Below are 12806 nucleotides of genomic sequence, written 5' to 3' on the forward strand. Positions count from 1 at the left end.
AGCAGCGGGATCCCACTCAAGTGTTGCATCAAAAAGCTATGCTATGATGGGGAGGGAATCAAGTGTTTGTTGCAGCGGGCTGAGATCTGTGCTTCCAGATCCAGCATCCTCTCCCCTTTCCCCTCTGTTCCAGTCACTCTGAGCAAACGGCGGAAGGGGCAGCGCTCCGGAGATTCCCCCTTCCTACTCGTAGATCCAGTGGTCTGTGCTGTCCTCCCAGCAGGTCATTTCATCTTTGCGGAACCAGAGGCCAATCTCGCGCTGGGCACTCTCCACCGAATCGCTGCCGTGGACCACGTTCCTGTGTGGAAGGGTGAAAGGTTTCAGTTGCGCGAGCGGGATGTATCCCCTAACCCCCTGGAAAATGGGACACCACTAGATCTCGGCCTCTGTTTGCACAGTCGCTTTGCTATGGCAAACCCATATAAGCAGCTTCCGGGGGCTCCTCCCAGGTCTGCTGCTTGTCACTTGCTAGGCACGGAGGAAGGTTCTCGCCCTTTAGAACATAAGAACATAAGAGACGCCAATGTTGGATCAGGCCAAAGGCCCATCCAGTCCAACACTCTGTGTCACACAGTGGCCAGAAATACCAGTGCCATCAGGAGGTCCACCAGTGGGGCCAGGACATTAGAAGCCCTCCCACTGTTGACCCCCCCCAAGCACCAAGATGACAGAGCATCACTTGCCCCAGAGCCCCTATCTATACCTTGTGGCTAATAGCCACTGATGGACCTCTGCTCCATATGCTTATCTATGCTTGGCCTCAGATCATTCTGTGGACCATCCCTGTGTCAATTGCCACAGACGGTCACTTTCTGGAAATCTCGGCTGATGCTCTCTCCCCATTTAAATTCTTTCCTTAGGCCTCGATGAAAGGCTGCTCGCTTGCTCTGCCAACAGGCCTTCCTCCCTTCCTGGTCTCTTCTCCCCTTACAACAAAGTTGGCAACAAGGGCCACATGATCTGGCACAGAGAGTTCACTTTACCCTCATCGTTTCAGACTCTCTCACAATAGAACACTCACTTGCCGACGTCAATGCAGAAGTCTCCTCGGATAGTTCCGGGCTTGGAATCGGCAGGGTTGGTTTCTCCGATCATCATGCGAGCGGTTTTCACCACATCTAGTCCTTGCCATACCTGCAGCAAGAGGAGAGGAACGGTAGTTCTCTTGATAGGATACGTTTTGCCCTGGATCCCTTTGCCAACCTGACACATGGAGGGAAAATGTTGATTCCCTGTGAAATCCAGCAGTCTTGGGCCTGGTCCTCTACACCCGGTTCTAGGAAAAAAGCCCACGGTCACCGCTGGGTGCCGGTAGGCAGCCCCTTCCCAAAAATGAATTGTGGCCCTAGATTAGGATTAATTGGTATCTATACCCTCTGTAAACCGCTCTGAGACCCTTCGGGGTCAAGGGCGGTATAGAAATCGAAACTATAAAATAAATAAATAAATAAATACTCATAGGAAAAAAGCCCGCATGGAAAAAAGCCCATACACATAAAATCCCACATGGAAAGAAGCCCACATGTGTGGGATTTTTTCCATTTGGGCATTTTTCCTGTGAGCTTTTTTCTGGTCACCTCTATCCCCAATGAGAAGGGAGCCCTCCCTGGAGAAGACCCTGATGCTGGGAAAGACTGAAGGTCAAAGAAGACGGGGACGGCAAAGGGTGAGATGGTTAGACAGTGTCATCGATGCAACGAACATGAAACTGAGCCAACTTCAGAGGACGGCGGAAGACAGGAGTTCCCAGTTCTGACTGGCTGGCCCTCATGATGATGTCACTCCCCCCTCCCACCCCATGCACTGTTGCTGTTTAAAAAAAAAGACCAGGACACAAGTGCTTATGGACTTGCACTTATATGTCGGTGTGCATACCATGCACACACACATAAATACATTAAAGTGTCAAATTCTCTGCCAAATAATTTTAAGTAAATGAAAGCATTTGGGATTGCTTTCCTTACTTTGTTTGGATCATCTTAAGTTAATGTTTGAGTTGTTTTTTCTCAAGTAAAACCTGTATTCAGGTTAAATTGCCTTGTTGGCACTTTGCGATAAATAAGTGGGTTTTGGGTCGCAGTTTGGGCACTCGGTCTCTAAAAGGTTCGCCATCACTGTCCTAGGCCATGCCCCTCCCATTGGGTCTTGGCAGAGGGGGAGGGACGGCTGGTTTGGCTGTTCTTACCTGCATGAGCTTCATGGCCACTAGTTTGAAGCCCTTCCTCTCAAAGCGCTTGATGATCTCACCCACCAGATGCCGCTGCACCCCGTCGGGTTTGATGGCAAGGAAGGTGCGTTCATTGACACCCGTGTAAGCTGGAAAAGGAGGAGAAGAGCCTTAGGAACATATCCCAGTTTTGGAATGCATCCAGCTGTGACCTCGAGCCAGAGCTGAGTCCTCAGAATCTGGTAGCCCAACTTCAAAGCCTGTTTCTGATGCTAAGAATTCCAGTTGTAAACATAGGAAGTGTCTCTAAGCATGTGCAGACTGCATTATACACATATGGACAGCAGAGATTCTAGGTCTGGCACTACCTCTATTAAGGCAGCTCTTGGTCTGAAAGTGTCTCTTTTTAAAAGAAGGTGAAAAAAGGGGACCGCAAACACAAGAGGATCTAGGACAAGAAAGATTCCCACTGAGGAGCAAATGGGAGCTGTTTAAGGCCACTTCCGCACTGTGGTTTGTGTCACTCCTTTGTCCCTGTCGCTTTGGGTCCCCCCTCCCCCCCTTTCCATGTGTTTTGCTCCACCTGGAACTACCAGAGAGAGCAAAACACATCGCGGGTGGGCGGGGGAGCAATAGGGACAAACGAGTGACAAAAATGACAGAGCGGGTCTGGTCTTGGGTTTCTGGTCACCTCACAATACTCAGAACGAGTGGAGCCACACTAAAGGTAACGGTTCCCTCGCTCGAAAGCCAGCCGAGTCCGACTCTAGGGTTGCGGTGCTCATCTCCGTTTCAAAGCCGAAGAGCCAGCGCTGTCTGAAGACGTTTCCGTGGTCATGTGGCCGGCATGACTCAACACCGAGGCGCACAGAACGCTGTTCCCTTCCCACCGAAGTGGTCCCTATTTATCTACTTGCAATTTCTTGCTTTCGAACTGCTAGGTTGGCAGGAGCTGGAAAGTTCCCGCAGATTTGGGGGTGATGCTTGGAAAACAGGAATGACTTCTGTGGAGCAGTGACGGCGTGGAGTCCGCCCCCCCCCCAAAAAAAGTTGCCACTGCCTCTGGGAAACTGATCTCTGTAGGGTGGAGATTAGCTACAATTCCAGAACTCCCACCTAGAACTTTGCAACACACTTGATCTGTGCACTGAGGGGTCCCTCACACATTTGTCATCGACAAATTTTAGGCCGTCCCCTCGGGCGCCGGCTCCACGAGGGCGGGAACGAAAAGGAGCGAAACGGAGGTGGCCTTCCAGGCAAACATAAGCTAAGGAGGCTGGGAGAAAAGGAGCCCTGCTGAAGTATACCTTACGCGAGGGAAGAACACACAGATCGACGTCAGCAACCCTGTGCACCCTCGCACTAGTGTGCTCCCCTCCTAACCCAATGAAACCCATGAGTGTGCTTCCTTAACTGTCGAAGGGGGCTCACCTCCCGAACTTTCGCATGTGCCTCTCCGGAGCAAGGGGCAGAGTGAGATGGAGGGGAAGGGGGGGCGTGGCGAAGCAAAAACTGCACCCAAGAGGTAAGCACACATTTGGGATTGCGCACTCAGTCAGCTGTGCCCTCTGAGGCAGCCAAATGCACCGGGCAAAGCGCCAACTCTTGCATCCTTTGTATTGGGGGGAATGTTTCCGCCCCGCGGCCCCGCGATGGGTGAAGCGTGCGCAGAGTGCTTCACCTCCTAGGGACTGTGGTGGCGGGTGGCACTCAGAGCCCTCTCTGTGGTGGGCACCAGTGTTCCCTCTAAGCTGAGTCAGTGTGAGCCAGCTCACAGTTTTTTAGCCTCCGGCTCACACATTTCTGTCCTAGCTCAGGAAGGGATGGCTCCAGGGCAAACTAATTGATGCAGCAGCCAAAGCTCCTGCTCACAACTTTAATGCCAGTAGCTCACAAAGGAGAATTTTTGCTCACAGGGCTCCATAGCTTAGAGGGAACATTGGACTGGGCACCCATATCTGCCAAATAATTTTAAGTCAATGAAAGCAAATAATTTTAAGTCAATGAAAGCATTTGGGATTGCTTTCCTTACTTTGTTTGGATCCTCTTATGTTAATGTATGAGTTGTTTTTTTCTCAAGTAAAACCTCAATATTCAGGTGAAATTGCCGTGTTGGCACTTTGCGGTAAATAAGCGGGTTCTGGGTTGCAGTTTGGGCACTGGTCTCTAAAAGGTTCGCCATCACTGTCCTAGGAGAGGAAGGCTGGGTTTCAGTGGGACTTTAAATATAAAATGGGCGGGTGGACGCCCTGAAGCGCAGGCTCCATCTGCAGAAATAAAGAGCTGCAGCACTGGCAGTTTATTGCGTGGTTCAACAGTTTTGCAGTTCATGGCTGTCCCCATTACCTTGTTTGGACCTTGCTGTTTTCTAATCTTGGTAGTACACAGTTGTTGCCCTGTTTAGGCTATACTTTTAAAGTTATTGCATCCCCCTTTCACCAGTTTTGTTTTCCGCCTGAGTATTGTTGAGAAAAGCAATTAGATGCAATGAAATGAATAATAAACTTTCCCTTGGCATGGGGATCCTGTGTTGTACTGTTTGACACCCCTGTGAGTGCATAGTAATGTAAAAGGTAAAGGTTCCCTTGCTCGAAAGCCAGTCAAATCCGACTCTAGGGTTGCGGTGCTCATATCCGTTTCAAAGCCGAAGAGCCAGCGCTGTCCGAAGACGTTTCCGTGGTCATGTGGCCGGCATGACTAAACACCAAGGTGCACGGAACGCTGTTCCCTTCCCACCGAAGTGGTACCCTATTTGCAATCTACTTGCAATTCCTTGCTTTAGAACTGCTAGGTTGGCAGGAGCTGGAACTAGAGACGGGAGCTCACTCCGTCCTGCGGCACACTCGGGTCTCGAACTGCTGAACTACCGACCTTCCACAGCCTGCAGTTCAGCGTCTTAACCACTTGAGCCACCGCAGCTCCTAAGTGCATAGTAGCAGAGTGAAATTTGAATCCAGTGGCACCTTAAAGACCAACAACAATCTCCAAGGTATCAGCTTTGTCAGATACAAACGAAAAAAGAATTTTCCCTGGTAAGGAGTGCTCAATGGGAGATCAGACTCTGACAAGAGAGCTCTCTGGATGTCCTTGGCCCATTCTCTCAGCCTGAGCTTACTTGGAAGAGGGAAGAGAGAACCGTGGGTGCCATCCCTTGAAGGAAGGGGGCGGTAAAAATGCACTACCACATCCAATGGATCTGTCTCCAAGCAGAGGGTGCCTTTCCCTGACCATCAAGCGCCAATGAGAGGCTTCCATGACACAAAGTGGATTGTGAAGAGCCCCAAGGAGAGTAGATACAGAAGGGCAAGACTATGTACACTGGAAGACAAAAGACCCAGCTGTCAAGTATGCTGAGGGGGTCTGAACTGGCAAGAAACGAGCTGGAGAATCAGCTTGTCGGTGCGGCACTGTGAAAATGTCAACTCAGTGTGAGGTGGCAGCGAAAATGGCAGACTCTGTGCTGGGGATTATTAGGAAAGAGGGAGAAAACAAAACGTCCAGTATTGTAATGCCCGGTAGTGTAACCTAATTGGGAGTGTATTGCATTCAGTTCTGGTTGCCGTATCTCAGGAAAACATATTGTAGAAGTGAAAAAGTACAGAAAATGATAGGGGACATGATAGAAGTTTATAAATTATGGAGAGGGAGGGACTTTCCGCGCGCGCTGCTTCTGCCCTGGAAACCCCTCCCGTCTCGGCTCGTCTTTTCATGTCCCGGGCAAAGCGCCAACTCTTGCATCCTTTGTATTGGGGGGAATGTTTCCGCCCCGCGGCCCCGCCCAGGGTGGAGAAAGTGGATACAGACCCCTCCCCCTATAATATTAGAAGTCAGAAATGCGGGGCTCTTTTTGGGCAGGAACGCACAGCGGCGATCAGGATGTAGCGCGGAAGCTTTGCGATGGGTGAAGCGACAGCTCCTGTGCGTGCGCAGAGTGCTTCCCGTCCTAGATGAAGGCTTGGGTTTCAGTGGGACTTTAAATATAAAATGGGCGGGCGGACGCCCTTAAGCGCAGGCTCCGTCTGCAGAAATGAAGAGCTGCAGCATCGCCAGTTTATCGCGTGGCTCCAACAGTTTTGCAGTTCATGGCTGTCCCCAGGGCTTTTTTTGTAGAGAAAGCCCAGCAGGAACTCATCAGCATAATAGGCCATACCCAACAGCAGGAACTCATTAGCATATTAGGCTAACATGGGGGTGTGGCCTAATGTGCTAATGAGCTGTGCTGTCAGGGTTGTGGCCTAATATCCTAATGAGTTTCGGCTGTTGGGTGTGGCCTATTATGCTAATGAGTTCCTGCTGGGCTTTTTCTACAAAAAGCCCTGCAGAAATGTACAGTCAAATCAATGGACCATCGATTCAGGACAGACAGAGACAGTACTCTTTCACTCAGCAAGTTATTAAATCGTGGAATTAACTGACAGTGGGGATGGCCATGAACTTTAAAAGGGGGGTCAGTCAGATTCAGGGAGGAGAGGTCCACCAATGGCTACTAGCCATGGTGACAAGGGAACCTCCATTACACACAAGCAGCAAGACTTGGACTAGCAGTGCTGGGAGGCAACATCTGCCTCCGCATTCACCCTACCCCATTTCCAAGAGTTTCTTTTTAGCCTGGTGGAGTGCAGGACAAGACCAGAGCATAGAAACCTCATAAGGATATGTGTGGCATATTGTCCTATTTATATGCACCGCTTTGGGGACTCGGATTGAGTGGAAAGGCAGCATAAAAATGTTTTAAATAAGGTCCCACACTTGCCCTGATGTTTCCGTAGACATCTTTTTGTAAACTGGCCCACTACACAGTTGCACATGAAGTATAGGGTTTGTGCTAACACTGAGGGCCACGCCTCTAAGGAAAGTGTCTTAAACATAGCACAGTTATCAAGCAGGATCCCAGCAAAATCAAGCATGGCTACTTTTATTATATTTGAAAGTTATAACTGACCCTCCTCCTCAATTAAAAACGGAGAAAGTTAATCTTGAATTTCTTAGCAGCTACGAAAACTGCTTTACTCTAGTCATTGGGAGATTAAGTTGTTCTCACTGCAATGCTGGACATAGCTGGCCAGGGAGCCAGTCTCACTAAAATCAAGAGGTCTTATTTCGAACAATGAACATGGGTGTCAAAAGCACATGGTCTGAGCAGGTAAACTAGCATGTCCAGACAGAGTCACATTGATTCATAACAGCATTCAACACGTTGAGCAGAATTAGTATACGGTGAGATTTGGCATGATGTACTTTCCACAGTATTAAAGATGTTTTTCTTGGTGTAATTTTCTAGAAAATGAACGTAATAGAAAGAACGCAGAAGACATCCTGAGATTGTCAGACTGGTGTCCCTTCCATTTGCTTCTGGGAAGAGTGCTCCTTTCGGAGGGCAGCAAAACGTTTCAAGTCGATCATGGGCTCTTCTGTGTCCAGATTCCCTTCCTTCTGTCTCTGAGCAAGGATCATGGCCCGCAGCAATGGGGGGTATGGGACATACTGTACGCTTTCTTCTTCCACTGGTGTACATCTCTTAAAGGTCTCCTCCTCATGCTTAGGAACTATGCGCCAATCATGGTACATGACCTTGGGGATTTCTTTCACTTCGTCGCTTGTCCTGCCTGCAAAGAAACAGGCAAAATGAAGAAAGCTACAAACAGAGTGTATCCACTCTGAAGTATGGTAGACCATTTCACATAATGATACACTCTGAAGTATGGTAGACCATTTCACATTCCTGCCATTTTAAAATCGAGCAGTGATTTATTTATTTATTTATTAGATTTTTATCCCGCCCTCCCGCCAAAGCAACATCAGCTTCCCACAAGAAACCTGGCTAAGCGGTTTGCTATTGATTACTTTGGGCATTGCCGTTCTAGCTGAGAGGTGTAGGAAAGCAGTGCAGATGGATCCACTATTCTCCTGCCTGGAAATTGGGAACCCGAAAGTATTTGTGTGCTAAGAGCATGAGGTACTGCTTGATGATGCAGTCAGTTTGGCCTTGGCTGTTGCGAAGGAGATAAGGAGCTGTGAGCTTGGAATCAACACATTCCAAGCTCTGAACGAATGCTTGTAATTTTCCCTTACGGAGGAAGAGGGAGGGAGAAGGGGGAAGAAAGATATAAAATAAAACGCTGGGGAGTGAAAAACTTCAGACAGCTTCCTGCAGACTTGTGTCCTGTCGTCTTTGCATCGCGTGAACCCTGCACCCACACAACAGAGAGGTACTGTAACTCCACCAAAGTGAAACCACCAGTGGACACACGGAGACTTGGGTACTTGGCATAAAATGCTTTTTCCTAGGCTAAAGAAATATTTCTAGCCTTTACAACAGGCTTGAAAGTCTGTGGCCAATACTAGATGAAAACTCAATATTCTCCGCTTCTTAAGGTCGAGGCTGAAAAATGATGGACCCCTGGCTCTAGCTCGGTTAAAATTTCTCCATGAATGCATGTGTGGCATTCATGTTTGCTTTCTTACCTCTGAATGTCCGATATCCCCAGGCTTGCCCATGATCCATATTCTGTAACAGAAGTAATGTTGGTTAGAAAGAGAGCTTGAACACATTCTTCTTCCCACCTCTGATGAGTTTCAGCTGACCTCTTCTGACTTGGTGAAGAGACCAGGGAAAATACTGGTCCCAGCATTACTGCTAGAGAAGCAAGTTAATGCCGCTTCCAAAAACACTGTCTTCCAACCCAGTCTAGCCCACAAGATGACCTCCTATCTTGACCTGGTGAATCTGGTCACCTGGATTCACACTACGGTGACACTGAGACTAGCCTACTGTAATGCACTCTATATAGGTCTCCCTTCAAAGTCAACTTGGAGAGTCCAGTTGGTGCGGAAAACCACAGCTTGGCTATTATCAGGAGCAAGGTGGAGCGTGCATATTACTCCCATTCTGCAGTCACTCCATTGGTTCCATGCAAGGTACTGGCTATCACATATAAAGCCCTTCATACCTGTGAGACTGCCTGTACTCCTGTGCTCCACTACAATAGGGTCACTCATCTGAGCATGGCCTTTTGCAGGTGCCACGCTGCAAATGGGCAAAATTAGCAACTGCCCATACACTTACATATTCTGTTGTGGCTCCCATCTTATGAAGCCAGACCTGTTTCCCAGCAAATTATGCAAAACTGAATTATTCTGGAGTGCTTTTTTACACTATACTGTAACAAAATGGTTCAGAAGGATGCTTTGATAAAGGGATAGGGACTGTAGACTGTACTACTGTGTTTTTGCTTTGTTTAATATGTTTAATACGTCATGTTATGTCATGCTTTGTTTCAGGTTTGTCTTAGATTTCTGAGATCCTAATCCTATTACATTGCTTATTGGATGTCCCATCCTGTTGATTATATTGACTTACACTGGGCAATCCATATGGAGTCTCAAAAGGCAGACCATAAATAACATAAATAAATAAGTAAAAGAAGCAGTAATGTACTTTGCAGAAACCTTCTTTACATGGCTAATATAGAGGGCTAGTTCTGTAGCAGTTGGACCGAAAGCAGGATTCAGATCCCCTCTTGAACCATGACAACATTGTGGTGTTGCTTTCTCTCATGGTGAACCACTGGTCTGTCAAGGTCAGTACTGTCTAATCTTGACCGGTAGCACCTCTTCCAGGGGGGTCTTCAATGTCATCTGCTACTAGAGATGCTGAAAATTAAATGTGTCAGGAAGAGGCTGCCACCACTCTGGAAATCCAAGTACTGTCCCCAAAGGTATAAGAGATGGTGGCAAACAGAAGAAAAAGTAAAGCTATCCTCTGAGGCCCCAGCCCATCCTTCCTCACTGCCTGCCTGCAAACAGCACTCACCTCAGCTGTATAATCCACTTTCACTTTGGTAATGACCCAATAACACGGCTCCTCGAATGCCCACAACCAGGACTTGCGCGTCACCATGCGCCCAATGCCAAAATGATGCAGCCTGCACAGCAGGGTAAATAGCCGGTTTTCATTCTTCACATCCTCCCAAGCCAACACAGGTAGACGCTTGCCTGTGAAGGGACGGGTCATGGTTTCATAGTCCAGGGCAAAGCGCTGGGAGTCTCGGGGTCGGTTTTTCAATGCCCGGTACTCCCGGATCTTCTTAGCCATGGCTGCAATGGGGCGGTAAAGTTTCTTGCGAACCATGGCTGCCTGTGGAACAACAACAGGGAACATAAGACTGATGCTGGGAAGAAGGAGAAGAGATTGGATTTATAAAAGGCAGACCATAAATAACATAAATAAATAAGTAAAAGAAGCAGTAATGTACTTTGCAGAAACCTTCTTTACATGGCTAATATAGAGGGCTAGTTCTGTAGCAGTTGGACCGAAAGCAGGATTCAGATCCCCTCTTGAACCATGACAACATTGTGGTGTTGCTTTCTCTCATGGTGAACCACTGGTCTGTCAAGGTCAGTACTGTCTAATCTTGACCGGTAGCACCTCTTCCAGGGGGGTCTTCAATGTCATCTGCTACTAGAGATGCTGAAAATTAAATGTGTCAGGAAGAGGCTGCCACCACTCTGGAAATCCAAGTACTGTCCCCAAAGGTATAAGAGATGGTGGCAAACAGAAGAAAAAGTAAAGCTATCCTCTGAGGCCCCAGCCCATCCTTCCTCACTGCCTGCCTGCAAACAGCACTCACCTCAGCTGTATAATCCACTTTCACTTTGGTAATGACCCAATAACACGGCTCCTCGAATGCCCACAACCAGGACTTGCGCGTCACCATGCGCCCAATGCCAAAATGATGCAGCCTGCACAGCAGGGTAAATAGCCGGTTTTCATTCTTCACATCCTCCCAAGCCAACACAGGTAGACGCTTGCCTGTGAAGGGACGGGTCATGGTTTCATAGTCCAGGGCAAAGCGCTGGGAGTCTCGGGGTCGGTTTTTCAATGCCCGGTACTCCCGGATCTTCTTAGCCATGGCTGCAATGGGGCGGTAAAGTTTCTTGCGAACCATGGCTGCCTGTGGAACAACAACAGGGAACATAAGACTGATGCTGGGAAGAAGGAGAAGAGATTGGATTTATACCCCGCCCTTCACTCGGAGTCTCAGAACAGCTTACAAACACCTTTCCCTTCCCCTTCCCTCTCCACGACAGACACCCTGTGAGGTAAGTGGGGCTGAGAGAGCTCTGAAAGAACTGCCCTTTCAAGGACAGCACTGACAGAACTATTGCTTGCCCAAGGTCATCCAGCAGCTGCAAGTGGAGGAGTGGGAAATCAAACCCGGTTCTCCTAGATTAGAGTCCATGCACTTAACCACTACACCAAACTGACAGCTGCCCCCTGTCTCCATGGTTCTCTTATTTACTTCATTTATACACTCCCCCTTCTCCCCAATGGAGACCTGGAGCAGCTTACATGATTCTCCTCTCCTACATTTTATACCCACCTTTCTCAATACGACCCAGGGCAGATCACAGAAAGAGAAACGTAATCATACATTAGAGAACATCCAATTAACACTGAGCAAAAGAACTAGGAATAAAAAAATCTGAGTGAGAATGCAAGCAGCAACCCTGTGAGGTAGGTTAGGCTAAGTGTGTGTGATTGTCTCAAGGTCTCCCAATGTATGTTCATTGTTCATCTCCCTCTTGGTTCCCAAGCAGCAGAGTGACCACTGGCAACAGAGGTGCACTCCTAAACAGAATTGTACCTTTTAAAGTCCATTGATTTCAGAAGGGCTTACATCACTTTAATACTGCACTACCCATATTCTATATTTTTAAGAGGAAGCTTTGGCCGAGGCAGCTTTACTCATTCCAGAGAGCATGATCCTAAAATTAGCAGTACTTACCAAAGAGTCTCTTTGCACACGAGTATCGGGGATACTAGACTAAGCAACAACTCTACCCCCGGTTTAATCGTGGATTCTCACCTCCTAATCGCTCGCTGCAGCCCTCGCTTATTCCAGTAGTTTGAGCAAGGATGGTACGACCCACTGTATTGTCCGGGTGACAACACTTCCGCTCCTTTCAAAATGAAACAAACACATTTCGCAGAGGCTAAGATTTTCAGTCACACTATTGCTCTCCCGCCTCCCTTCCATTATCTATCTGCGTACTGTCCGGTCTGAGCCATCAGTGACGCGCTGAACGGAACATCCGAGGTGGTAGGCTAAGTTTCTTCAGGGTCAGTTTATAAAGGTGCACCAAGCTTCTTAGCCCAAGAGGTAAGAAAAAGTAGAATGATATTAACTTCCGGTCCTTCGTGAAAGCCGGCTTTGGCTAAGAGTGGCGTCATTTCTACGCTTTTGCACTTTGCGGGAAGGGGGGTTTTCTGGTTGTGTTTTGCGTTGGAAGGGGAGCGGAAGTGTCGAGATGTGTAGTTCCGAGTCTTCTCCCGTACCTCTATATTCTGGGCTTAATTATTTTAGCTGATTGAATGCAGAAGGAGGGAAGGAGTGCAGGGCGGGGGGTACAAAAAATATTAAAACATCTCCCTTTTAATGCAGCTGCTGGTTTTTGGCGTGCACAGGGTTTCTGTTAGGGTGAAGGGGCGTCCATAGCTGCAATATGTCTTCAGTGATTTGAAGGGGTTTGGTCCGCTCTCCGGTCTTGTTTTGAGAGCGTGGAGGGGCAAGGATTTTTCATAGTGCGGGCTGAAATGAGGTTGGTAGACTTTCCAATTTCGGGGGGGGGGGGG

At 48.3% G+C, this 12806-nt stretch overlaps 2 protein-coding genes across 4 annotated transcripts; both read right to left on the minus strand.

Annotated features, from left to right (window-relative positions):
- LOC107106272 (nucleoside diphosphate kinase 3-like) lies at positions 1-3567 on the minus strand. Its single transcript, XM_015406393.1, has 4 exons — positions 3483-3567; positions 2189-2319; positions 1025-1137; positions 1-301 (listed from the first exon to the last, which is right to left on the minus strand). Exons 1-4 carry the CDS (start codon positions 3565-3567, stop codon positions 184-186), a joined length of 447 nt encoding a protein of 148 aa, XP_015261879.1. The 3' UTR covers positions 1-183.
- Positions 3568-7080: 3513 nt separating this feature from the next.
- MRPS34 (mitochondrial ribosomal protein S34) lies at positions 7081-12210 on the minus strand. 3 transcript variants are annotated; one of them, XM_015406399.1, is made up of 4 exons: positions 11959-12210; positions 10801-11124; positions 8636-8678; positions 7081-7776 (listed from the first exon to the last, which is right to left on the minus strand). In XM_015406399.1, exons 2-4 carry the CDS (start codon positions 11116-11118, stop codon positions 7496-7498), a joined length of 642 nt encoding a protein of 213 aa, XP_015261885.1. In that variant the 5' UTR covers positions 11119-11124; positions 11959-12210; the 3' UTR covers positions 7081-7495. The 3 variants fall into 3 exon arrangements, with proteins under 3 accessions (XP_015261885.1, XP_015261884.1, XP_015261886.1); XM_015406398.1 differs by having other exon boundaries at positions 12040-12209; XM_015406400.1 differs by lacking the exons at positions 10801-11124; positions 11959-12210 and adding an exon at positions 9984-10303.
- Positions 12211-12806: the final 596 nt, after the last annotated feature.

The sequence above is a fragment of the Gekko japonicus genome, unplaced genomic scaffold (assembly GCF_001447785.1).
Source record: "Gekko japonicus isolate JY-2015 unplaced genomic scaffold, Gekko_japonicus_V1.1 scaffold2968, whole genome shotgun sequence".
Classification (NCBI taxonomy): Eukaryota; Metazoa; Chordata; class Lepidosauria; order Squamata; family Gekkonidae; genus Gekko; species Gekko japonicus.

Coding starts and splice junctions, on each gene's coding strand:
- LOC107106272 (XM_015406393.1), bottom strand. CDS start 3,567: ATGGGTTTCATTGGGTTAGGAGGGGAGCACACTAGTGCGAGGGTGCAC. Junction 1,138..2,188: donor TGGCCATGAAGCTCATGCAG/GTAAGAACAGCC, acceptor CTCTTGCTGCAG/GTATGGCAAGGACTAGATGT. Junction 302..1,024: donor TTCTGCATTGACGTCGGCAA/GTGAGTGTTCTA, acceptor CCTTCCACACAG/GAACGTGGTCCACGGCAGCG.
- MRPS34 (XM_015406399.1), bottom strand. CDS start 11,118: ATGGTTCGCAAGAAACTTTACCGCCCCATTGCAGCCATGGCTAAGAAG. Junction 8,679..10,800: donor AAGTGGATTATACAGCTGAG/GTGAGTGCTGTT, acceptor CTTCTGTTACAG/AATATGGATCATGGGCAAGC. Junction 7,777..8,635: donor GGGATATCGGACATTCAGAG/GTAAGAAAGCAA, acceptor GTTTCTTTGCAG/GCAGGACAAGCGACGAAGTG.